At 40.5% G+C, this 25694-nt stretch overlaps 1 protein-coding gene across 1 annotated transcript in view; it reads left to right on the top strand.

Annotated features, from left to right (window-relative positions):
* The window catches only part of CORIN (corin, serine peptidase), a 256772-nt gene extending 231795 nt beyond the window's left edge, over nt 1-24977 (top strand). Inside the window, exons 20-22 of the mRNA XM_047090824.1 lie at nt 13716-13987; nt 16118-16251; nt 24783-24977. Coding sequence (XP_046946780.1) covers nt 13716-13987; nt 16118-16251; nt 24783-24965 — 589 coding nt within the window. The 3' untranslated portion in view covers nt 24966-24977. The remainder of the gene's footprint in view (nt 1-13715; nt 13988-16117; nt 16252-24782) is intronic.
* The last annotated feature ends 717 nt before the right edge of the window (nt 24978-25694 follow it).

Below are 25694 nucleotides of genomic sequence, written 5' to 3'. Positions count from 1 at the left end.
TTATGGAGGGTAGTCTGCTTTATTCAAAGTCCACCAATTTAAATGTTAATCTTGCCCAAGATACCTTCACGAAAGCATCCAGAACAATGTTTCACCAAATATTTGGGCACCATGGCCTAACTTCATTGGCATATAAAATTCATCATCACAAGATGCCTGAAGGGACTAGAAAAATAAGATAAAGGGGAACCCTACCCTAAATTGACAAATATCACTGCACCTGTTCTGACTATCGACTGTGTATTTTAAGAGCCAAAAAAAACCAAAAAACAAAAACAAAAAAAAACAAAAAAAAAAGCAAAAAAGAACAACAAAAAAAAAACCCCAAATCAAACAATAACAACAACAAACAAACAAAAAATCCAATTCTGGGGGTCAGACGTTTGGACCTGACATAGCCAGTGCAGTTTGTCTCTGATCATCAATGTCTGGGGCCTTGGTTGAAGGATTCTAAGGCTGAGGGCTAGAACCATCAGAAGGCAGGCAGTCGATGCTGCCTGTTGGCTGGGGCCTTAGTACATCTATCTCCATGTGGGACTCAACACCATGGTGGCTGGTCCCCCAGAACCAGCTGCTCAGAAAGGGAGCTGGGAGGAAGGTGTGTTGCCTTTTTTGACCTAGCCTCCAAAGACACACAAAGAGGTAGGTACCTCACCTCTGTGGCTGGTCGGAGCCCCCACAGGCCCTGCTCAGCTCCAAAGGGAAGAAGCAAGGAACTCTCCTCTCAGTAGGAGGAAGATTTGACGGCATGTGTTAAAATCACCGCACCTTTTTTTCTATTTATTTTTAATAATTTTACTTTATTTCAAAGTAAAATTAAATATTAAATAATAGCAAATATTCAAGACAAAATAACTCATAGTTCTATCACCTAACCAAACTGATTCTTTTCATTTGATCAGCTTAATTTCTAGGAAAAAAAATGCAATTTCTTCTTTCTCTCTCTTTTTTTTTTTTTTTTGCCTATTCATATTTTTTCTTAGCGTTGCCACTTGCTGTGTCATCACGGGTCAATTCATTAACCTCTCTGGGCCACAGTTTCTTCACTTATGACATGAGGGAAATAATAGTCCCTACCTCACAGGGCTGGTGCGGGCAGTAAGTGAAATAGTCTTATGCAAAGCCTTGAGAACCATGCCTGACATTGATCAGTAAGCTCTCGATAAAGGTCAACTGTTCTTTTAAAAAATTACTGCTGAAAACGTGCATTCTACGTTTTCCCTTTGCAGTATCGCATGAGTATGTTTACATTTTGTGTATTTTTGTGTATTTTTGTGTATTTTACAGATTTGCTGTATTTTTGTCTTCTCCCTTCTCATCGTCTTCCACAGTAACCCCTGTGATAGCTGAGGAAGTGTTCCTTCACAGCTGTGAACACATAGACTTTTCGCAGGGTGCCACTGTTTACTTTTACGATTTGGAATCATACTCTGTGCTTTTGTTTGTTAAGTTGTTTTTCTCATTTGATAATATATCATGGACCTCCCTCTAGGTTAAGAGACGTGGCTCTCCCTCACTCTTTTTCTAGGTTAATAGATGTGGCTCTCCCTCACTCTTTTTCAAACCTAAATGATACTCCATTATATAGATTTACCATAACTTTTTCCATTATCCCCTAGTCAGTGGACGTTCAGGTTAGTCCCACTTTGCTACCATTTTAGCAATACTGCAATACATCTTCTCAAGCACAGCTACTCACCTACTGGTCCTTGTTGCTATGGGCTACAGTCCCAGTATATATATTCAGCTCTACATGGGGGTTACAGAGATGAATACATGTTTCCTTCCTTGAAGTGCTAACCTAGTAAGGAGACAGACATTTAAACGAGTAATTAGAGTACAATTGTAAAATGGAAACGTGTATTTCCAGTTGATTGCTCGTTTGGGGAAAAGAAAATATAAAAAAATCAAACCAGTACCTCCTCTTGAGAACTTTTAGTGTGTAAGACCCAAAGCAATTGGAAAAGTCTGTGTAGTATGTCAGGAAAATACACTACAATGTTATTGCTTTGGAAGGGGCCAGATGTTTCCAGATGCCTTTCCCAGTTTTGGTGTATAGCTCTGTGATAAGCAGAAGATGATACTAGCAAGATTACATTCATCAAAAGATGATCACCTAAATAAATCCAACAGTACTCTTTACGTGCTAGCTAAACCAGGTTCATAAACCACTTTTGTCATTTCCATATGTGGTATCCAAGCTTCCTCTGTCATTGACAGCTCTGTAAAGTTAAGAAGAAACCTTGCATTAGAAAAGAAATATGTGTTTACAATTAAGGAAATGGATATAATATCAAAGGTCTTGGTGAAATTTCATGGAACACTAGACTTAACAGAACTGTCAAGAGGGATCTGGTCTGTCCATAAAAAGCTAGAAATTGCCCAACTTCAAATAAGCCTTCTCCTGAATATGTGCTAATAACTGATTCAATTTTACAATCTCTCCAGTGGCCGACAAGCTTTGAGAATGTCTCATTGTAAGCCCCATTCCCTGCTGGAGTCATCAACTGCTGCAATTAATGGGCTTTACTTCACACTGTGATCCCATACTTTGGCAAGGCTCAGCATGACCCATCTGCAGGTCTTATCAAGCCTGTCTTTTTAAATTATATTGGTAGAAAGAAAAAAAACCAGAGAGACAGGTTTGTTTTTCTCTTTTATGAAAAAGTATTTAAAAATCCCAAATGAAAATTAAAAACATGAGTTACTAAGCTGATCAGACCAAGGCCCGTATGCCCTAATAACAACTCAACTTCAACAGCTCTGAACAAGAAAGACTTTGACTTTCAGGAGTAATTTCACATGCATTGCTCTTGCCTTCTCTTGCCTCTGAAAGACTTAAGGCTGGACTTCCTAAGCTGGCACACAAGTGGTAATTGTCAGAAGCATCTAATTGCTCACCAGGAAATGCGCATAAAAAATGATCACCTCACTAGATGACCACAACCCTTAACCCCACCACGTTACCCATGCTGTGATTTCACCCAACCAACTCTTCTGTCCAACAGGACTGTGGCTGCTAGTCTGCACATGTCCCCCAGTGATTTCAGTCCCCTAGTCTTCTCATGCCCTCCTCTTCACAGTTAACCTTGTGTGCCAGGCTAATCACTTCAGTCCTCTCACCCAGACTTTCAATGTCTTTGTCCCTGGATTTGCCTGCCATTCAGACCAGGCAGATGTCCAAAACTGAGTCAATGCAAATACCTCATCTTCTGATCCTAACATTCTTGCTTTTCGGAATTGAGGGAGGACATTACCCAAGAGTGGCGATCAGCACCATCCCTGACATTCAACGTCAGCTAGACTTTTAATATTACTCTGTCATCTTTCTACATCCTTCTGGAGAGCTCCCTCTCTCATTCTCCATAGAACAAAGCCACTGTGCTCACCCAGCTCTCCTAATCTAACAGTCTGTTACTGCACTCAAAAAAGGAAGTGAGAGGTTTGGTCTGACTTTTTCTTAAAAGTTAAATCATGTTGTGTCCTCATGATTCCCTCTTTATCTCTAGGTGCCTATGAACTGTGCCAGTAATTCACAAATTGTTTTTCTGTTCTATTCCCTTGAGGAATTTTATCCACTCCCATCAGTAATAGTGCCCAGTAAAGCAGAAATTCTCCATTTTGGATCCATATGTCCCCTGGGGTGCTGTTTTCCAGTGTCACTGAAGAATAAGCAAGTATAGTTTTGAAAAGTCCTTGGTGACAAGGACCTGACTCCATTCTTGCCACTGTGCTGCCTCCTATGGAGATATTCTCTCCCCTCCTCTCTCCAGTGGAAAATATCTGGGTCTAGGATGTAGTCAGAAGTTGGCTTAAAATATGGGCCAAACCTCATAGTTTCTGGGGCTCACTGAAAATGGGAGCTCCTCCTCTCTTAAGCTTTGTAGTTACTTACTTGTTTCTTCTAGTCATGCCACCTACTATGTACTCTGCATCTGCACCTGAACAGCTAACCACATTGCTGAAGAATATCACACGCCCAACTGCTGAGTTCACATAAAGTGTGTGATCACGAGTCTCAAATGAGCATCTAACAATGTGGGACACTTCTAATCTACTTCCATAGTAAGATCACTTTTCTACCCTCAGAGACAACTATCTGACATGTTCTCCTCTCTCCCCAAATCCTCTTCACCTTCCATTGGTCTCACCTCATGCTTCATGGAGAGAACAGACACTGCCATATATTCCACCTTGCCTCATCCTTAATCCCAACAAATTGCCTGTAAATATGGCCATATCCCCTACTCTCCCCTGAGTTATGGTGGAAGATGTGTCTATTTCTGTTTAAGACAATCATGTCCTCCTTCATCTTTTTCAAGACTTTATTTTTAAAATCACCATTTCTGTTTTGTATCATCAGTTTCTCCCTTTTTTGCTGGGTCATTCTCTTCGACAAACATGCCTTGATATCACTAACTTGAGCCCCCTTCTCTTGACTTTCCATCTCTCTTCAACTACTGGCCATTTTGGCTACTAGTCACAGTAAAACTCCTAAAAGACTTCGGCACAGTCACTGTCTCCCCTTTTCCACTTTTCATTTTCTCCTCAACCCACACTGGTCGAGCTCTCATCAGGGTCACCACAAAAATGGCACTTATCAAAGTCTTTGATGACTTCCATCTTGCCATATTCAATGGTGACTTTTCAGTTTCCAACTTATTGGAACCCTCCCTAGTATTTCATCACTACATCTTTCTTGAAATACTTTCTTCACTTTTATTTTAGAATAACAAAAATGTTCTTGTTTTCCTCTTATTTCACTGACCTACCTATTTCTTTTTCCATCTCTTCCTTTTTTAGGCCACTGAGTGCTTTAGTGCTCCTGAGCTATTATGGACCTCAGGCTTTGTTTCCCCTCCAAATTCATATGTTGAAACTAATTAGATGAAGTTAGGAGGTGGGGCTGTTGGGAGATAATTAAATCATGAAAGTGGAAGCCCCATAATGGGAATAATGTCCTTACAGGAAAAGAAAGTGAGCTTGCCACCTTTTTCTGCCATATGAGGTTACAACAAGAAGACTGCTGTCTATAAAGTAGGAAGAGGGTCTTCACCAGGAGCTAACCATGCTATCCCCTTGATCTCAGACTTCTGGCCTTTAGAATTATGAGAAGTAAATGTGTATTATTTAAGTCAGTCAGTCTATGGTAATTTATTATACCATCCCAAGCTAAGACAAGGGCCCAATTTTTGGCTTTCTTATCCATCTACGCTCATCTAATAATATGGTTTAAATATGTGTTCATATGTGAGCAAATATGAAGATCAAGTATTGACATGAATATCATTTTGAATATCACATTTTAATATAAAATATGAATATCACATATTTGTTCATGACTTCCAAACATATATCTCCATCCCAGCCCAGATTCTTCCCACCCCTCACTACTACCCATTGACTTTAAACATGTATAACTAACTGCTTAGATGAGATGTCCATTTGAATATGTAATAAACATCCTGCTTTACGAGGCCAAAACAAAACTTGATTTCTTGCCTCTCCCACTGATCAAATAATTGTGTGCTTCACAAACTTTCCCCATCTCAGTAAAAATCATCATGACCCATTGGTTCACCAAACCTAGGAATTATCCTTAATTCCTCTCACATTTACTCTAATAATAATTTCTGTAGGATCTTCTTCCAAAATATCTCTAACCCAACCGTTTCTCACCATCTTCACCCTATATTCCTAGTCCAAGTCATTATCATAGCAGGTCTTCACTATTGTATTAGTTCTCTAGGGCTGCCATAACCAAATACTATAAACTGGGTGGCTTGAGCAACAGATGTTTATTGTCTTACAGTGCTGAAGGCTAGAAGTCCAAGATCAAGATATGGGAAGGGTTGGTCCTTTCTGAAGGCTGGGAGAGAATGCCTCTCACCTAGATACTGGTGGTTGCTGTCAATCTCTGGTATCCCTTGGTTTGTGGAAGCATCACACAAATCTCTGCCTTTGTCTTCACATAGTGTTCCCTTGGTGTGCATCCCAATCTACAGTTTCCCCTTTTTATAAGGGCAGCAGTCATTGGATTAGGGCCCATCCTAATGACCTCATTTTAACTTGATTATCTCTGTAAAGACCTTATCTCCAAAAAGGTCATATTCTGATGTACCCATGGTTAGGACTTCAACATATGGATTTGAGAGAGAAACACAATCAATCCATAACAACAATTAAAACAGTTTCCTGTCTGGTCTTTTGGACTGCTCTCTTGTTCCCTTATTGTCTATTATCCACACGGTGAGATAGTGATCTTTCTAAAATGTAAATCAGACCATGTCGCTCCCCCTATTTAAAATTTCACAATGGCTTCCCATTGTAGCAAGAATAAAATCTTCTCATCATAGCCTTTCAAGATCTAGTCCTACTTCTTGGACTACATCTTCCCCTATACTCCCATGGTTCACTGGGCTGCAGACATCTAGCCTTCTTCGTGTCCCTGAAATCCTCCAAGCTCATATCCACCTTAGGACACTTGAACTTGCTGTTTTCACAGTTAGAGCCACAAAGCTACCTCCTTCTGGTTATTAAAGTCTCTATTTAAGTATGGCTTTGTCAAAGGCCTTCCCTAACCATCTTGGATACAGTGAACCCCCACCCCCTTCAGTCATCTATCAAGTTCTCCTATTTTGTCACTTTTAAGTGCCTGAGATAATCTTACTTCTTTATATATTCTTTAAGTAGAATAAAAGCTCCATGAGGGCATGAACTGTCTTCCTCATCCTTGTGTTTTCATTTCTTTCAGCCACTCATCTTCTAGATGTTTCAAAGATGCAATTGTTTGAGTAGTTAGGACTATAACTTGTGTGGAACTAGAAATGTTAATATATCTCACAGAAGGTCAATGACGTCTCACTGAGTCCTCCCAAATCTTAGACCACACATCTGTTCAACATTGTAATGTATTAAGCCCCTATATGTTTTATCAAATGGAAAGATGAATCTTCTGCATATTGTCTGAAGAACATTCTCTTTGAATGGAGAAACTGGAAGCAAAGGAAACTTCCAATAGTTTTGTTTTGTCTTAGTTCTTTAGTAATATTATTTGCCACAGACAGAAATTTTCCCCTTTCCTTGTTCTTGCACATTATTTTGCAGAGAAGCCATTTTTATTTTTCCTACTTTTTTCCTACTTAAACAAACCACTGCTCAGCCTATGACAAAGACTTTCCAGTAGTTACTATGCTTTCATGCCAGTCTTTTGTGATAGTTTCCAGTTGCAAAGCTCTGGGATCCTTGTGCAGTCACATTTGCTTTTTAGATGACTCTTCATTTTCTTACTGCAGTCACTTGTGACAGTAGCATCAGAATTTGGCACTTTAATTCTCTCATGTCTCCTGAGTTATACTTGCTTTAAGAGTCCCAGGGCACACTATCATGTCTGCCTTCTTTTTTTTTTCAAAACATTCTGAAATCTGTTTCTTGAATGTCTATGATATGTATCTGACTACCCCCTTCTCTTGCTTTTTCGGACCCTGGGATAACAGGATTTTTCACCTTCTGTAATTTTACCGCTGGTGGCTAGCTCCCCATCATGGCGGGATATGTTCAGGAAAAAGAAGATATCTTCCTGCTATCTCACCAGTGAGTCTCCACCATGTTACATGCTTTCCTGTGGCCAGTACCTGATTCCTATGTAGATGCCTGTAGATCTTTCTCTTTGTTTCAGAGAAGTTTGGTAGAAAGGGTGTGCTCTAGGGGTTTAAAGGACCAGCATTCCGGTCTATCACCATCATTTACTATCTCTGTGACTTTAGATATGTCACTCATCTGCTGTGAGTCACTGCTTTCTATTCTCTAAAATGGAATTAGAATTCCTATTTACATCTTGCAGTTGGTAAGAAGATAACTTGAAATATTGTGTATAGAAATACTTGGAAAGCTATAAAGTAGAACTCTTACACTAATAAAATCCAGGCTGTTGGGGTTTTTTTTGCCTATTGTATTGCCATTGTTTGGCCAGCATTTAAAACTGTGGATTCCATAAAAGGAATCCAGAACTCTGGCTTCCCTTGAACATTCAAAAAAATAAAAGGTCAGGTTACACCAAGCATTCCAACATGACAGCAATAAGCAGGAGCTGAGATGTGGACGGTAGACAGAGCCTATGATTGACACACTGTACTTATGACCTGTATCCAGTCCCTTCACACATTCACTCTGCAATCACCCTAGTCTAAAGTCTGTTTACCAGAAGTGTTGCAGAGAATTCTTTAGAAATACCAAGGACAGAGTACATTAAAAGAGGTTTGTAAGATATGTAGAACAACAATGATGCCATCGTGTGATATTTCTTTACTTAGTGCAAATTTGGTCCTCTTCAAACAACCTCCAAAATCACCACTTAGCTGTGCTATTTCTGTAGTAATACTTGTAAAACTAGGGTGACTTCTATCACAGGTGTTAATTATAAATATTAGTTTTCTTTTCTTAAAATGATAAATATTAAATATAAGATATTAAAGCAAAATCAGAAAGGGTGAAAGAAAGGGAAATTTTGTGCTCTTAAGAGAAGAAGTTAGAAAATCTCTAAAGCTGGCTAGCTGAATTAAGTAAAAATGTGGCATTTTTGTGTCTAAACTAGAATTCAGGGTGGCAAATTATAAACCAAAGTGACCAGTTCTGACGACCAGAGACATTGTGCCTGCAATTTCGTGTAAATTTTCCTGAATGTCATCTGAGATGTGTACAAAGCTGGGCTTTCTCTCTAGAGCTGATGTTTGAAGAATTCTAGGTGAAAATCATATCATCTCAATGTTCTCTGTAGAGTGTATCCATTATTAAAGCAGTCATATAGGCATGAAGCAAATTAGACCTTAAATATGAATTTCAGACAAGGAAATAACATCTGGGGCAAGAATGAAAGGAGAAAAGGGGTCTCTTAATGTCTTCCTCAGCCATTTTTTTAAGAGAAAGTGAGAGTGCACACATGCATGGGTTGGGGGAGGGGCAATGAGAGGGGAGAGAGAGAGAGAGAGAGACAGAGAGAGAGAGAGAGAGAGAGAGTCTTAAGCAGGCTCCATGCCCAGCAGAGAGCCCAGTGTGGGGCTCATCATGGGGCTAGGTCTCAAGACCCTGAGATCCTGACCTGAGCCTAAATCAAGAGTTGGAGCTTAACCAACTGAGCCACCCAGGTGCCCCATCTGCCATTTTCATTTGATTGGTGGATTTTCACTGGGCTTCCTCTCTGCCTGCTTCATCCCTCCCAGAACATGACGGGTCTCTGCAGAAACTTAAGGATGCACCAGCTCTCTGTACTGATGCTTTGATGTCTGACAGCTCAGTTTGAAAAAAATCCTCCTTTTGCTGAAGATTTTCAGCTTCTATAATTGGCTTTTTTTCTTTTGTCATTCAAACGCTTCACTAAACCGCCCAGGTGAACCTCCTTGTTCTTATGTGTTTCTCCACAGGGTAATTTTGAACTGAAACTAGACTCCCGTGGCATTCATGAAACTCTAAATTTTCTTTCCTCTTTTTGCTTCCACCAACACGGGGTTGTCTCTGCTATTATTCCTGACTCATTCTTTCCAGCATGTGTTTAATATGCCCATTTACCATTTATACACAATTCCCTCACTTCACATGTCCATTTCAAACAACAGCTTGTGGTTTTCCTGGTTTTTGCCAGCCTTGGGAAAAAAAAAAACATTAAAAGAGACTTTATTTTTTTCCATCACACTCATAACAAAAAGTATAAAGAACAATATCTCACAGATTACAAAAATTATGTGAATTTCCTGTGTTACTCTGTTTGTTTTTGGTGGATGCTAATGCCAAAAAGACCGTAACTTATGTAGCAAGAAACTACTAGATACGGGTTAATAAAATTTAGCAGTTTTACTTTTCACTGTTAGAATTATATTAAGCACAGTACAGTAATTAAGTCTGAAATTGATGCTACTTCATCTTGTTACAAATAATTTGCAGTGTTCAATTATTTGAAATACTGCTTATGATTTAAGCAAATGGATGAGTATTTGTTATAAACAAAATTTAGTAGCTCTGAATCAAGGGCAAGGAGCTATTAAATAAGCATAAATTTGAAATAAATTGTTGCTTGATTTCAGATGCCTTAAATGATAGAATCTCAAAGGAATATTGAATTTCTCAAATGGTCATGCACTTACTTCTGTAGGATGGAAAAATGGAAGGAACAAGGGAAGGAGGGAAGGAAGGGAGGAAGTGAAAGAGGGACAGAAGGGAGGAAAGGAAGGGGAGGGGGAAGGAGGAGAGAGAAAGAGAAAGAAGGAAAGGAGGGAGAGAGAAAAGTGGGGAGAGGGAAGGAAGGAAGGAAGGAAGGAAGGAAAGAAAGAAGGGAGGGAGAGGGGGAAAGGAAAGGAAAGAGGGAAGAAGAAAAGGAGGGAGGAAAGAAAGAAGAAAAGAAGGTAAGGAGGGAGGGAGAGGGAAGGGAGGAAAGGAGGGAGGGTGGAGAGGAGGAAGGAAGGGAGGGAGGGGGGAAGAGAAAGAAAGACATATTCTTTGAGTGATAGCCTTCTTTAATGAAAAATAATTCTTCTGTAATATCATCTTGAAATGCTCATGAGGTATCACTTCCTACATTTTACTATGATTGTTTCTTTAATTGTTCATCTTCACTCAATTCTGAAGTTTGTTGAGCAGGAATCATATCTTGCTTATTGTAATCCCTAGCACCATGTTTGGCATGGAGGAGTGCTATATGTCTATAACTATCTATATATCTATACCTATCTACATGTTGATAGCTAATATCTATATCTATATCTGCATTCGAAGAATGACATCAATTCCTGTTCATATAGCCTAAAATTATTTTTCTTTACAATGGTAAAAGGATAGAACTCATGGACTACGTTTTTTAGAAGAGTCATTTAGTAGAGTGTACTCCAAGAATCCAGCAAAGCTGTAAACAGTTTGAATGCTGACCTTGGCCACTTCTTTCCTAACCCTCCTGAAATACCAACTCTTTGAATCTTTGCCATGCATGAAAACACAGTAAAGAAAAGCATGCAAAGGAAAGAAGGAATGTGGGTGAGTTTTTGTCAGAGAGTCCATTGAGAGCTCTTATATTGATTCCCAGTCCCCACCTAGCCTAAAGCTTTCAACTGATGTGGGGTGTTGCCCAGAAAATCAGTATTTAAGAGTTCCCCACATGATTCAGCGTTCAGCCTGGATTGAAAAACAACTGTCTAGTGGGTCAAATCAACCTGCTTTAGTTGAGCAAGCTCCCAAGTGGGGACAGTTGACATGGCTCACTTATGCTAACACCATGTAAGGGGGTGTCCACTAGGAAAGCTCTGCTAGCACTGTGGTCCTCTCCACTCCTCTGCTCCTGGCCTATTCTGGAGGAGGAGGGACTGGGAAAGGTAGAGAGGGTGGGGAAGTGTTGACGAAGAATAGACTTTGCCTAGGTGGCCATTAGTAAATGTTTTTACTAGTGTTTAAGTGCATTGAGCCACCATTAAGCAAATACTTGTTGAGAACCTGCTACATACTAGTTCATGGGGCCTGTGAATACAGCACTGAATAAGACCAACCAAGTCCCTGGCCTCATGGAACATCTATGCTGGGTGCAAGGCAGAGTATAGACAAACAGCTGTGTTGATGTCATTGATACCAATGAGATAAAAATTAAAGCAGGGTCAAGAGTAGAGAGTGATGGAGACGGAATAGAGCGTAGACTGGGTGGCCAAGGAGGACAGCTATGAGAAGGTGGTGTTTGAGCTGAGACCTCAAAGAAGAGGAGTTAAGGTGGGAACCGTATGGGAGCTGAGAGAACAGAAAGGGAAGAGCCTCTGGGTTGAGGATATCCTCAGCATGTCTGAAACTAGAAAGTTCTTGGGGTTGGAATGGAGCAAGTCAGCTCAGGGGCCATGGGGAGAAGTCTACAATGTCTCCAGTGTGATTCAATTTCCCCGGAGAATTATGAGCATGAGATGGACTCAATATAATTTTTTAAAATATTTATTTATTTATTTTTAGAGAGAGAGTGTGAGAGAGAGCAGGGGAGGAGCAGAGAGAGAGAACCCCAAGTGATCCCTGCACTGGCTTGAACTCATGAACTGTGAGATCATGATCAGAACCCAAATCAAGAGTGAGACACTTAACCGAGTAAGCCACCCAGGTGCCCCTCTAATGTTGTTATTAAAAAGATCACTCTGGGGCGCCTGGGTGGCGCAGTCGGTTAAGCGTCCGACTTCAGCCAGGTCGCGATCTCGCGGTCCGTGAGTTCGAGCCCCGCGTCGGGCTCTGGGCTGATGGCTCGGAGCCTGGAGCCTGTTTCCGATTCTGTGTCTCCCTCTCTCTCTGCCCCTCCCCCGTTCATGCTCTGTCTCTCTCTGTCCCAAAAAAATAAATAAACGTTGAAAAAAAAAAATTTAAAAAAAAAAAAAGATCACTCTGCTGCCATGAGGAAAATGAGCTCAGGGGGCTAAGGGTAGAAGGGCCTCCTTTTGGGAGGTCATTGCAGTGGTCCAAGCACTTGGCAGTGGTTCCATTAAGATAGATTGTGGAAGAGGGAGAAACATCAAGATTCAGGGTATATTTGAAAGTGGAGTGGTGAAGATTTGCTGATGCAGAGGATGTTGAGATAAGAGAAAGACGTTTCAACTGTGTCACATGGTTATAAGTACTAAATACCTGTAAAATGCATTCTGAATGCTTAGAACACTGTCAAAAATGTGGTAAGCACTAAAAAATCTTAGCTACTGTTGAATATACAAGCAAATGTGTTGAGTAGATGATTCTCTATTCAAATTTGTAGCTCATGGGGGAGGGGGGAGCTAGAGATACATGTTTGGGAGTTACCAGGACTTGGTGGCATTTAAAACCATTGGACTAGATGAAATCTTCAAGGGGATGAGTATGGAATAAGAAGACTGACAGTAGAGCCCTGGGGCACTTTGACATAGACTTGAGAGCAGAGAAGAAGAGGAGACAAGAGGAAAGATGAAAAGGGAGGAGAATAAAAAGCCAAGACTAAGAAATTCCCCCAAGAAGCAGCAAGTGCCTCCAAGAAATGGCAAGTTTTTGGAAGAACCTTTTGAAAATTTCAAGCCAAAGGCTTAAAAAGGTTACCATAACTTCCGGTGGTCAGGTTCACAAGGCTGCATTGTTTTTGAGCACTTGCTGGGATTATTCTAGTCAACTCCCACCTTAAAACACTTTACTCACTTACCTTTCAGGACTCTCCATGCCCCAGAATTTCCTCTTTCTTCTTCATGTCTTTTTATTATTTCTCCCACTCATTGAAGCAAGAAACCACCCTGGCTGCCTCCCAAATTGAACAAATTTTGCTTTCCAAAATAGCCCCATTCTAGAAACACGAGCTTTTCTTTCTACAAGAATACCTATTTACAAATTAACTCAGGCCATTATAGAGGTGCAGGGAAAGAGCCATTATTTACATAAACAAAATATTTTTAAAAATCACATGTACATTTTAGGGGTATCTGGGTGGCTCAGTCCGTTAAGCATCCGGCTCTTGGTTTCGGCTCAGGTCATGATCTCAAGGTTCATGAGTTCGAGCCCCATGTCGGGCTCTGTGCTGACAGCACGGAGCCTGCTTGGGATTCTATCTTTCTCCTTCTCTCCCTGTCCCTCCTCACTCTCTCTCTCTCTCTCTCTTTCTCTCTCAAAATAAATAATTTTTTAAAAAAAAATTTGCATGTACATTTTAAAATGTAAATTTGAGTTTAAGCCAATAGCTCTTGAATTCATCATTTTAGGAGAGAGAGCGCTGCCGTCTGGAAAGTGGTCTTTGGCATCAACAACCTAGACCACCCGTCGACATTTATGCAGACGCGCCTGGTGAGGACCATCATCCTGCATCCTCGCTACAGTCGAGCTGTGGTTGACTACGACATCAGCATAGTGGAGCTAAGCGAAGACATCAATGAAACCATCTACGTGCGGCCCGTCTGCTTACCCGGCACGGAGCAGTCCTTGGAACCGGATACGTACTGCTACATCACAGGCTGGGGGCATATGGGCAACAAAAGTAAGCCACCGTCCTCAGGAGCACTTGCCTTTCAGTTTGTCCCTGGAAAACACTGTGTGACCGCCCAGCCGTCGGCGCCAGTTTCCCATTTTCACTTCTAAAAGTGTAGCCACAAATAGCAAAGACGAGGTGCACGTGTCACACCCACCTGCCATGCACATGGAGGTGTCAGCACCTCACGGTACTTGAACCTGCCAGGCTCACGTGCAGCCTCAAAAATCCTTCTCTGCACCCCAGATTCTTTCTCCAGGGAGCCGCTGCCGATGCCCTGGGGCTGCCCTGTGAGATAAGGCTTATCTTCCTGGCTTCAGACCGGTCTCTACCGGTGATTTGCACTCTGCAGGCCAAGTCACTCTCACTGGGAGCCCCCTCTCTGGAGATCAGGCAGTTTCAGTCCTGCGGTCAGGCTGCATGGTCACGTTTCCAATTCTCTGTTATGATTTGGTCTTGTCAACATCCATAACAAGCTGTAAGTCCTTCCAGAAGGAAACCTGATTTGCCATTTGCCTGTTTAAATTGATTAAAATAGTTGGGCTCTCTAGATGCTTGAAACCTACAAAACACAAAAATTAAGCAATTGGTACTGCCTACTCCCAGCCCCCATAATGGATTCTCTCATTTTGTTGGACCTGTTAAAAGTTTAGAATAAGAATGTAATCAGTGAGGCATTTGCTTTACAGTAAGTGCTGGCCACCCCAACTGTATCAAGAACACCAGCACGGCTCTCGGGAATGCCGATGTATATTGATATCCTGTTATCTATGTTAGCAACTGCCGATTTGAATGACAGTTTTTTTCTTCTTCTCAAAATTTAGTCAGAAAAGTTATGGGCTAAGTTGAGTTTCTTTTCTATGTTATCACTTGAGGACAGAAAGAAAAAGTCAAACGATAGAAATGAGTCAATGCCATCTGAAGAGCTCCCATGGAAGACCTTTGAAGGCGGTGTCGGACATATGATGTCACGATCCCTGTGGCTCTTGGTTTTTCAAAGCTATAATTAGTACCGTGATGTGATATAGCAGCAGAATATGCTTTATATTGTGTCTGCTTGTGTTTCCACAATATCCACATCAAACTCACAGCAATCATGTAGCATCACACAGACCACATATATGGCATGGCATGAAGACCAGGGGTCCGAATTCAGTTAGAAAGGTTTGATTGACCCTGACTTTCTAGCTTACTCTAAAATGGAAAAAAATAATAGCAACTGTCTATTTCACAGGATTATTGCAAAGATTAAAGACAAGAGGCCCAGAAAATGCCGAGCTCAGGTCCTGGCCTGTACCCAGTAAATGTTGGTGATGGTTCTTATCACTATTCTTTGCACAATTCATTGAAACTGTTCCCGTCACACTGATTTCCCCATACATGCCTCTTTCTTCCTATAAGCTGTCCTGTACATAGGCACTGCTTTACCATCACTATCTAAAAGGAGAACAATGTGTATAATTTGGTAGAAGGTCTAAACAACAAAAGATTATGCTCCAAGAAATCCGTTATTATTCTGTGACAATGTAGAAACAAGATGGAATTCACATGTTCCCTCTGCTGACAGTAGGGATGGCTTTGTCCCTTTCGACATCTCCCTGTCATCTCCTCTAGGGATTAAAGGTTCTTACCTCCAGTAATGGCTATGGCAGTACATGATGAGACGTATTCTGTAAACCTAAGATAGAGCAATCATTCCCCTGTTAGACCAGATGGTGTTCTGTACCTTAGCAGAAGGGGGCTGGCATGCTCCGCTGACATTGATCCAGCAGCCTCGCATCTGGGGGCAGTTCTTTGGCTTGATTATTTCCCTTTTCATTTTAGTAGTTGTTGTTCTTGTTGCAGGATATATTAAGGGGGGGCGGAAGCACGAGCCAAGTTACCTAAGCAAGTTACTTGACCAGTCTGTACCTCAGTTTTCCCACTGGTAAAATAAAGGGGTTTGATGAGATGATTGCTGTCAACACTTCTAATTGGAAGATTCTGACGCCAAACAAGACTTGTCTTTGAGACGACACTTTAAGTAAAGGTTATGGTTCTCTTGGTATACAGATGTAATCATTTCATATATAGCTAGCCTCATCTTTGAGTCATTTTACCCTCTTATATATTGTGTTTCTTCTCTTTTAAAAAATCTAGTGCCTTTTAAGCTGCAAGAGGGAGAAGTCCGCATCATCTCTCTGGAGCAATGCCAGTCCTACTTTGACATGAAGACCATCACCACCCGGATGATATGTGCCGGCTATGAGTCCGGCACAGTCGACTCGTGCATGGTAAATTGCTTTCTGGTTACCGAGGAGATTCAGTTCAGCAGTAACGTCGATGGGTCCATATAAACTTGTTATGATTCATTTGTGGCCCTTTGGGAATGCTTTTTGAAGATTGCTTATTACCAAATGTTTAATTATTCACAGTATATACTTTATCCAGTACCCGAGTGATCCCCCTAACTACCTCCATGCCCTTCACTCAGGTTGCCCTCAGCTTTCTCATCTACTGCATGGGGAACAGCACCCTGGGTCGGCAAAACGAAGAAAAACAGTTGTCTGGCCCATCTCAGCAGCTAGCACAAACAAGGTTCTGTGAGGAGCTAGTGGTAATCATGGCTCCAACCAGGCTGCCCCTCCCCACCTCCCCTCCCTGCCCACAGCAGAGGAGCACCAAAGGATGTTTTCAGCCATCAGGGTGACGGCGTTAAAGCACACACCACATCCCACCTTCCAGGCTGTGTGAGAGAACTACCTTTGTCTCAAGAGTTGATTGCTCCTGAGTTGATTGCTTTCGACACCCAGGATTCCTGGTCGCAGTAGTTTCCTGAGCATGCTAACTTAGCAATACAGGGAGGCGTTTTTATTTCTATATAATAAACATTCATTGAATATTATGTTGAACTAGAAACCAGGGAAGGACAAAAGAGTTATTTTTTTCTTTCCATTTTAAAATTTTAATTCCAGCATAGTTAACATACAATGTTATACTAGTTTCAAGTGTACAAGTGATTCAACAATTCCATTCATCACCGGGGGCTCATCACATGTGCACTCCTTAATCTCCACCACTGATTTCACCCATCCCCCTCCCCACTTCCCCTCATCAGTTTATTCTTTATAATTAAGAGTCTCTTTCTTGACTTGTCTTTTTTTCCCCTTTGTGTTGTTTCTTATATTTCACATATGAGTGAAATCATATGGTATCTTTCTCTGACTGAGTTACCTTGCTTAGCATTATACTCTCTTGCTCTATCCGGGTCATTGCAAATGGCAAGATTTCATGCTTTTTATGGCTGAATGATATTCCATATTCCAAGATATCCGTATTCCAAGATAAATACCATATCTTCTTTATCCATTCATCAATCAGTGAACACTTGGACTGCTTCCACAACTTGGCTATTGCAAATAATGCTGTTATAAACATCAGGGTGAATGCATCCCTTTGAATTAGTGTTTTTTATTCTTTGGATAAATACTCAGTAGTGCTATTACTGGAACTTAGGATAGTTCTATTTTTACCATTTTGAGGAACCCCCATATTGCTTTCCACAATGGTTGCATCAGTTTGCATTCCCACCAACAGTGCAAGAGTGTCCCTTTTTCTCCATATCCTCACTAACTCGTTTTTGATTTTAGCCATTCTGACAGGTGTAAGGTGATACCTCATTGTAGTTTTTAAAAAAATTTTTTAATGTTTATTCATTTTTTGAGAGGCAGAGTGTGAGTGGGGGAGGGCTAGAGAGAGAGAGGGAGACACAGAATCCAAAGCAGGCTCCAGGCTCCGAACTGACAGCACAGAGCCCAACGCAGGGCTCAAACTCACAAACCGTGAGATCATGACCTGAGCCAAAGTCAGACGTTTAACCGACTGAGCCACGCTGGCGCCCCTGTAGTTTTTAAAAAATTAATTAATTAATTAATTTTTAAATTTACATCCAAGTTAGTTAGCATATAGTGCAACAGTGATTTCAAGAATAGATTCCTTAATGCTTCTTACGCATTTAGCCCATCCCCCCTCCCACAACCCCTCCAGCCACCCTCTATTTGTTCTCCATATTTAATGTTTTGTCTTATGTTTTGTCCTTCTCCCTATTTTTATATTATTTTTGCTTCCCTTCCCTTATGTTCATCTGTTTTGTATCTTAAATTCCTCATATGATTGAAGTCATATGATATTTGTCTTTCTCTGACTAATTTCGCTCACATTGAAACCCTCTAGTTCCATCCACGTAGTTGCAAATGGCAAGATTTCATTCTTTTTTATTGCCGAGTAATACTCCATTGTGTGTGTGTGTGTGTGTGTGTGTGTGTGTGTGTGTGTGTGTATACTACATCTTCTTTGTCCATTCATCTATCAATGGATATTTGGGCTCTTTCCATACTTTGGCTATGGTCGATAGTGCTGCTATAAACATGGGGGTGCATGTGCCTCTTCAAAACAGCACATTTGTATCCGTTGGATATGTATCTAGTAATGCAATTGCTGGGTTGTAGGGCAATTCTGTTTTAAGTTTTTGAAGAACCACCATACCGTTTTCCAGAGTGGCTGCACCAGTTTGCATTCCCACCAACAACGCAAAAGAGATCCTCATTCTCCACATCCTCGCCAACACCTGTTGTTGCCTGAGTTAATGTTTTCCATTCTGACTGGTGTGAGGTGGTATCACTTTGTGGTTTTGATTTGTATTCTCCTGATGATGAGTGATGTTGAGCATTTTTTTATGTGTCGGATGGCCATCTGGATGTCTTTGGAGAAGTGTCTATTCATGTCTTTTGCCCATTTCTTCACTGGATTCTTTGTTTTTTGGGGGTTGAGTTTAATAAGTTCTTTATAGATTTTGGATACTAACCCTTATCTGATAATCATCTCCTATTCTGTCAGTTGCCTTTTAGTTTTGCTGATTGTTTCCTTTGCTGTGCAGAAGCTTTTTATTTTGATGAGGTCCCAATAATTCATTTTTGCTTTTGTTTCCCTTGCCCCCGGAGACATGTTGAGTAAGAAGTTCTGTGGGCAAGTCAAAGAAGTTTTTGCCTGCTTTCTCCTCTAGGATTTTGATGGCTTCCTGTCTTATGTTTAGGTCTTTTATCCATTTTGAGTTTATTTTTGTGTATGGTGTAAGAAAGTGGTTCAGGTTAATTTTTCTGCATGTCACTGTCCAGTTTTCCCAGCACCATTTGCTGAAGAGATTGTCTTTATTCCATTGGATATTCTTCCCTGCTTTGTCAAAGATTAGTTGACCGTAGGTTTTTGGGTAAATTTCTGGGTTCTCTATTCTGTTCCAGTGATCTGAGTGTCTGTTCTTGTGCCAGTATCATACTGTCTTGATGATTACAGCTTTCTAGTATAGCTTAAAGTCTGGGATTGTGATGCCTCCTGCTTTGGTTTTCTTTTTCAAGATTGCTTTGGCTATTCAGGGTCTTTTCTGAGTCCATACAAATTTTAGGATTGTTTGTTCTAGCTCAGTGCAGAATGCTGGTGTCATTTTGATAGGGATTGCATTGAATATGTAGATTGCTTTGGGTAGTATCGACATTTTAACAATATTTGTTCTTCCAATCAGGAGCATGGAATCTTTTTCCATTTTTGTGTGTCTTCTTCAACTTCTTTCATAAGCTTTCTATAATTTTCAGTGTACAGGTTTTTCGCCTCTTTGCTTATGTTTATTCCTAGGTATTTTATGGTTTTTGGTGCAATTGTAAATGGAATCGATTCATTGATTTCTCTTTCTGTTGCTTCATTATTGTTGTATAGGAATGGTACTGATTTATGTGCACTGATTTCATATCCTGTGACTTTGCTGAACTCATGGATCAGTTCTAGCAGTTTTTTGGTGGAATCTTTTGGGTTTTCTGTATAGAGTATCATGTCATCCGCGAAGAGTGAAAGTTTGACTTCCTCCTGGCTGACTTGGATGCCTTTTGTTCCTTTGTGTTGTCTTACTGCTGAGACTAAGACTCCAATACTATGTTGAATAACAGTGGTGATAGTGGACATTCTTGTCGTATTCCTGACCATAAGGGGAAAGCTCTCAGTGTTTCCCCATTGATGATGATATTAGCAGTGGGTCTTTCATATATGGCTTTTATGATCTTGAAGTTTGATCCTACCATCTCTACTTTCTTGAGGGTTTTTATCAAGAAAGGATGCTGTATTTTGTCAAATTCTTTCTCTGCATCTATTGAGAGGATCATGTGGTTCTTGTCCTTTCTTTTATTGACATAAGAAAAGTTAACACCTATTCTTTTGAGGCTATTCCAAAAAAATAGAAATGGAAGGACAACTTCCAAACTATTCTGTGAAGCGAGCATTACCTTGATTCCAAAACCAGACAAAAACCCCACTAAAAAGGAAAACTACAGACCAATTTCCCTGGTGAACGTGGATGCAAAAATCCTCAACAAGATACTAGCCAACCAGATCCAACAATACATTAAAAGAATTATTCACCACAACCAAGTGGGATTTATACCTGGGATGCAGGGCTGGTTCAATATCCTCATTGTAGTTTTGATTTGCGTTTTCCTGATGATGAGTGATGTTGAACATCTTTTCATGTGTCTGTTGGCCATCTGGATGTGTTCTTTGGAAAAATGTCTATTCATATCTTCTGCCTATTTTTTAATTGGGTTATTTGTGTTGTGGGTGTTGAGTTGTATCAGTTCTTTATATATTTTGGATACTAACCCTTTATTGGATTTGTCATTTGCAAATATCTTCTCCCATTCCATAGGCGGTTTTTTAGTTTTGTTGATTGTTTCCTTCGCTGTGCAGAAGCTTTTTATTTTGATGTGGCTCTAATAGTTCATTTTTATTTTTGCTTTTATTTCCTTTCCCTCAAGAGACATATCTAGAAAAATGTTGCTGTGGCCAATGTCAGAAACATTACTGCCTGGGCATGTACATGCTGACTAGTTTTCCCAGCACCATTTGTTGAAGAGACTTTTTCCCATTGGATATTCTTTCCTGTTTTGTTGAAGATTTATCGACCATATAATTGTGGGTTTATTTCTGGGTTTTCTATTCTGTTCTATTGATAAATGTGTCTGTTTTTGTGCCAGGACCATACTGTTTTGATCACTACAGCTTTGAAATATAACTTGAAGTCTGAAATTGTGAAACTTCCAGGTTTGTTTTTCTTTTTCAAGATTGCATTGGTTATTCAAGGTCTTTTGTGGTTCCATATAAATTTTAGGATTGTTTGTTCTGGTTTTGTGAAAAATGCTGTTGGTATTTTGATAGAGATTGCATTAAATCTGTAGACTGCTGTAGGTGGTATGGACATTTTAATAATATTTGTTCTTTCAATCCAAGATAGTGGAACATCTTTCCATTTCTTTGTGTCATCTTCAATTTCTTTCATCAATGTTTTATAGTTTTCAGAGTATAGGTCTTTCACCTCTCCGGTTAAGTTTATTCCTGGTATCTTACAATTTTCGGTGCAGTTGTAAATTGGATTGTGAATTTCTCTTTCTGCTTCAAAGAAGTTTACAACAGAGTGCAACTGCTATGGAAGACCTTTGTTATTTCACTGCTGTTCAGTAAATCAGATTGCCCCTCACATTTTAGAATTGATGAAGAGATCAACAATGTCATTACCACTCACACGACATAACAAGAGAACATTCTCAGTGGCCTATTTCAAAACGGGCAAATCAGGGGACTGGAAATGGCCCAGTGGTGATTCTTTAGTTGTCATGGGAAAGAGGGAGGCAGGCGCCTCCTCTGCAGTTTCACCAAGGCCACAGTCTCTTCTGCTTCCTGACCACGAATTGTCCAACTGAGGTGGGCAGCGGTGGAAGAATTCCTATCTTCATATGAGAGGCCCAGGTTTGATTTCCCAAGCCAAAAAAAAAAAAAAAAAAAAGTGTTTGGGAAGGCAGCTTGGTGTGGGTCTTGGGACACAGAATGTGCAGCCTGAAAGTTTTGGGTTGGGTCCTATCTCTGCCTGTAAGAACAAAGTGACCTGGAGAAGTTTCTCTAGAAAGTTTTCTCATAAGATGGGGCTGATTCTAATATTCAGGGTGTTTGATGATTACCCACGTCCATGTATGTGAAAGCCCTTTCACCTATCTGTGTGTGATGTCTGACTCAATGAATTGTGCCTTTAGCATCAGTATCTATCGGTTGGTGCTTGTTGTGTTCCAGTATCTCTTCCAAGTGCTTTTTAATAACTCATTTAATCCTCACAATCAACGCTTGTGGCAGTATCATTGTTTTTGCTATTTTACAAATCAAGACAGCAAGGGAGCAGAGAGGTTAAGTAATTAACCCCGTATCACCCAGCATGAAGGTGGCAGAGTGAGGATATGAACTCAGGAAGTCCAGCTTCAGGGTCCAAGTGCTCAACCGCTACACTCTCCTGGTAACAGTGATGAGTGTGTATACATTTCTCCCTGTTCCCAACACCATTCGGAGACCCACCCCAAATTAGTGCCTCTTCATCCCTTGGTAATTGCTAAAGGAGAAGAAGGGAGGTGTTCTTTGAAAGAGAATTGAAGCCCAAGCACAGGCACAGGCATGTTCATATCATGTCGCCTGGTAGGAACTAGGTCCTAGGAGTTCAACACTGTGGGTGTCTTAAATGCATACCAGATACTCTATAATACATCCCCAGGGAGCATACAGAACAAAACAAATAATCAAAAGCTACTTTTTCCCCAGGTCTGGAGCAAGATTATTTACCAGAACCTCTCGTTATCTTCCTCAATTACATCCATAGCATACATTGGAAGCTGTTAGACCCTTCTGTTAAGGTCTAGAAATAAATCATGGGGATCAATACTGAGGCCAAACATAAACTTTGGCCTAACGCCCAATATTATGAAAAGGAAGAGGACCAAAAAAGAGCAAATTATGCCTTTTTGCTGTATAATCCCTTGTATTTGAATTGCTTCTTTCTCCTCTCTTGCTTTCCACCTGACACTTGTTTATTTGCCTCACGACGCTTAACTCAAAATCCACATCTTGGGAAGGCACTTTTGTTCTTCTCCAGCTGGCAGTAATCGCTCACTCCTTTGAAGACTCCTTCGTCATGGTCCTTAGTCCTGGCTTTCAAGTAGAGTTATGCTTGGTACCCAAGCAGACTTGTGACCTCTCTGGGACAAAAAAAAAAATGGTGCCTTCTTCGTCTTCATAGACCCTAGCACAGAATCTTGCAGAGTAGATGCTGAATAGTTATTTGGCTAAATTCCTGATCTGAAAGTACAGAGATGCTGACCTGTACACGTCTCATTTTTTTTTAGAAATGCTAGTTACATTTGATTTTATTGGCAGCATCTTTCAGTATACCGAATTCCCAAGTTACCGTGTACCCCTTTCCATTCTCTTCTCTGAAGAGGCTTCTTTTTTAGAGGCAACGTAGGCACGTCCAACTTTAATAGCACTCTGGCATAATAAACAGCTTATCCTAAATAAGTCAGCATTTTACTCTTGCCTTTACCTAAGGGGAGATAAAACAATTGTGGAATTTGATAAAATTTTTCTAGTAAATTTTGCTTTAAAAAACTCCATGAGGCTTCCAGGCAGAACGGTTTATTCAGCCTCTTGCAAGGTCTATCCTGACTATTCAGGCTTACGGCATTGCTAAGTTAGGAACGTAAGGATCGCCATTGCCACAAAAGCCCACAGCACAGTCAAAACTCTATTTCTAATAGCAGTAGTAGTTGCTGACACTTCTGAGAAGTAGTTATGGAGCTGGAGTCATGGTGTCAGGACGCCTGCATCTAACGCTAACTCTGCCAACGAACACGTTACACACATGTGCCTCAGGCTCATTGCCTCCAACACGCATATTATAATTATTGTCAACTCATAGGGGTTTCATGAGGATTAAATGAGCTAATCCGAGGGCAAGGGTTTAGAGGAGGCATCAATAAACATAATTACTGTTTTTCTCCAACATGACCCGAGCGGGAAGACCATCTAGCTAATTCTAAGTCTGAAATTCTTACAGGGCAAGGATTATTGGTAAACTCCCACTATGAATTTCCACACTTACTTCCTTATTTTACAAGGTATCCATCCCTCTCTTTTGAGGCAGTGTGGAATGCACTTAATCTCTGATCTTTTCAGATGTAACAAATAGTAACATTTATAAAGTCATAGTGTCTTAATTACATGTGGGCAGAAGAACTGCAACACCTGAAGTTAGATGTCAAGAACGAAAATCCCCAGCATGTGAAAGAGAATACAAGCTATCCACAAAATACCTTGCCGGAAATAATTCTTATGTGGTGTTTTCCATTCAAGCATACTAATTGAAACGGTCCTAAAAACTATTAAGAAATCAAGCAAGTTGTCAGTGTCTTTTACTGAATGCACACATTAATGGAGCATGAATCTTGAAAATAGGGTTATTCTGGAGTATTTTTCTAGTAATGCTTTGTGGAGAAAATCAAATCTCTGAATGTCCCATTTGGGTACTTTCCACATTTATAAAATGACTCAAAGTTAAAGAACGAGATCAAACTAGCAGAGTATTAGTTCTGATACACCCATTTAAAAAGAAATTATGACCTATTTGAATTTAGCACAGGAAATGACTGAGAAATCTTCTGATTTCTTGGGGAAAAAAAAGAATGTAGTCCTTTCCCAAGGCACCTCCGTTTTTTTCAAGATCAGAGTGTAAGTGCAAGTTCCACTTGCGTAGGTCGAAAGCACGCTCCCTCCACCAGTTGGCAATGAAAGCTTTGTTAGAACTTTCCAAGAAGTTGGTTAAGCTGGGTTTGGCTTTATTGCACCCTCAGGATAACACAGACGCCATGAGGGTTCCGAAATACCAGTGACTAATGTGCACTGCTATTCATTACAGGGTGACAGCGGCGGGCCACTTGTTTGTGAGCGGCCTGGAGGACAGTGGACATTATTTGGTTTAACCTCATGGGGCTCCGTGTGCTTTTCCAAAGTCCTGGGGCCTGGGGTTTATAGCAATGTGTCCTACTTCGTCGAGTGGATTGAAAGACAAATATACATCCATACCTTCCTCCTAAACTAATCCCAAAGATGATCAGAGACTTTTGCCAGCTACATTCAAAGAAAATGGCCTTTTTGACTGTGGAGTGCTTCCCGCAGAGAGCTGAACAGAAGCACTTTCCGTGGACCGGGATGCTCGGCAGTGCACTGCAAATTTTCATGTTTGTTTTGGTCTAATTTTATTCCGTTTTTTTTTCAACTTTAGTTTTCTCTTGTTTCAAGTTTAATGAAGTCTTTAAAAAAAAAAAAAACCCAAAAACAAAGAAAAGCAGATTTTGTTCTCTTGCCAGGCCTAACCTTGACCTTAGCACAAAATTTATCAGCCCTGGAATATGACAGGTGCTAGGGGAGCAGGTTATGGAAAATTCTCTTTCAGTCACAAAGAGGACCTTGAGATCCAGGATGACTAATCTTTGCCGGTTTTTGTTTCTTGAGCACAGTGGCAAATTGCAATATTAATGCTGGAGACTTGCTTTTGATTTATTAAAAAGCCAGGATAATTTACAAGCTTAAATGATTTACTGGTACTCTTCTCAACTTTGCATAATTCTGAGAACCTATGACGGACAGATATAAAAGACAAGTAGCATCCACTGCGGTAGCTGAAATGGAAGGACATTTTGAACACAAAGTTCTTCAGACATCAACATTAGCACTCCCATAGAGGACTGCACGCTCAGAACTCAAATCAAGGATGTTGCTTTATAGAAAAGTCTCCACAAAAGCTTCTCCAGAGCTGGGGTTTGTTCAT

This window comes from Lynx rufus, unplaced genomic scaffold (assembly GCF_022079265.1).
Source record: "Lynx rufus isolate CCGP_SWC_20201006 ecotype Redwood Valley unplaced genomic scaffold, mLynRuf1.p SCAF_3, whole genome shotgun sequence".
NCBI lineage: Eukaryota > Metazoa > Chordata > Mammalia > Carnivora > Felidae > Lynx > Lynx rufus.
This window is presented reverse-complemented; position numbering and strand designations above follow the sequence as displayed.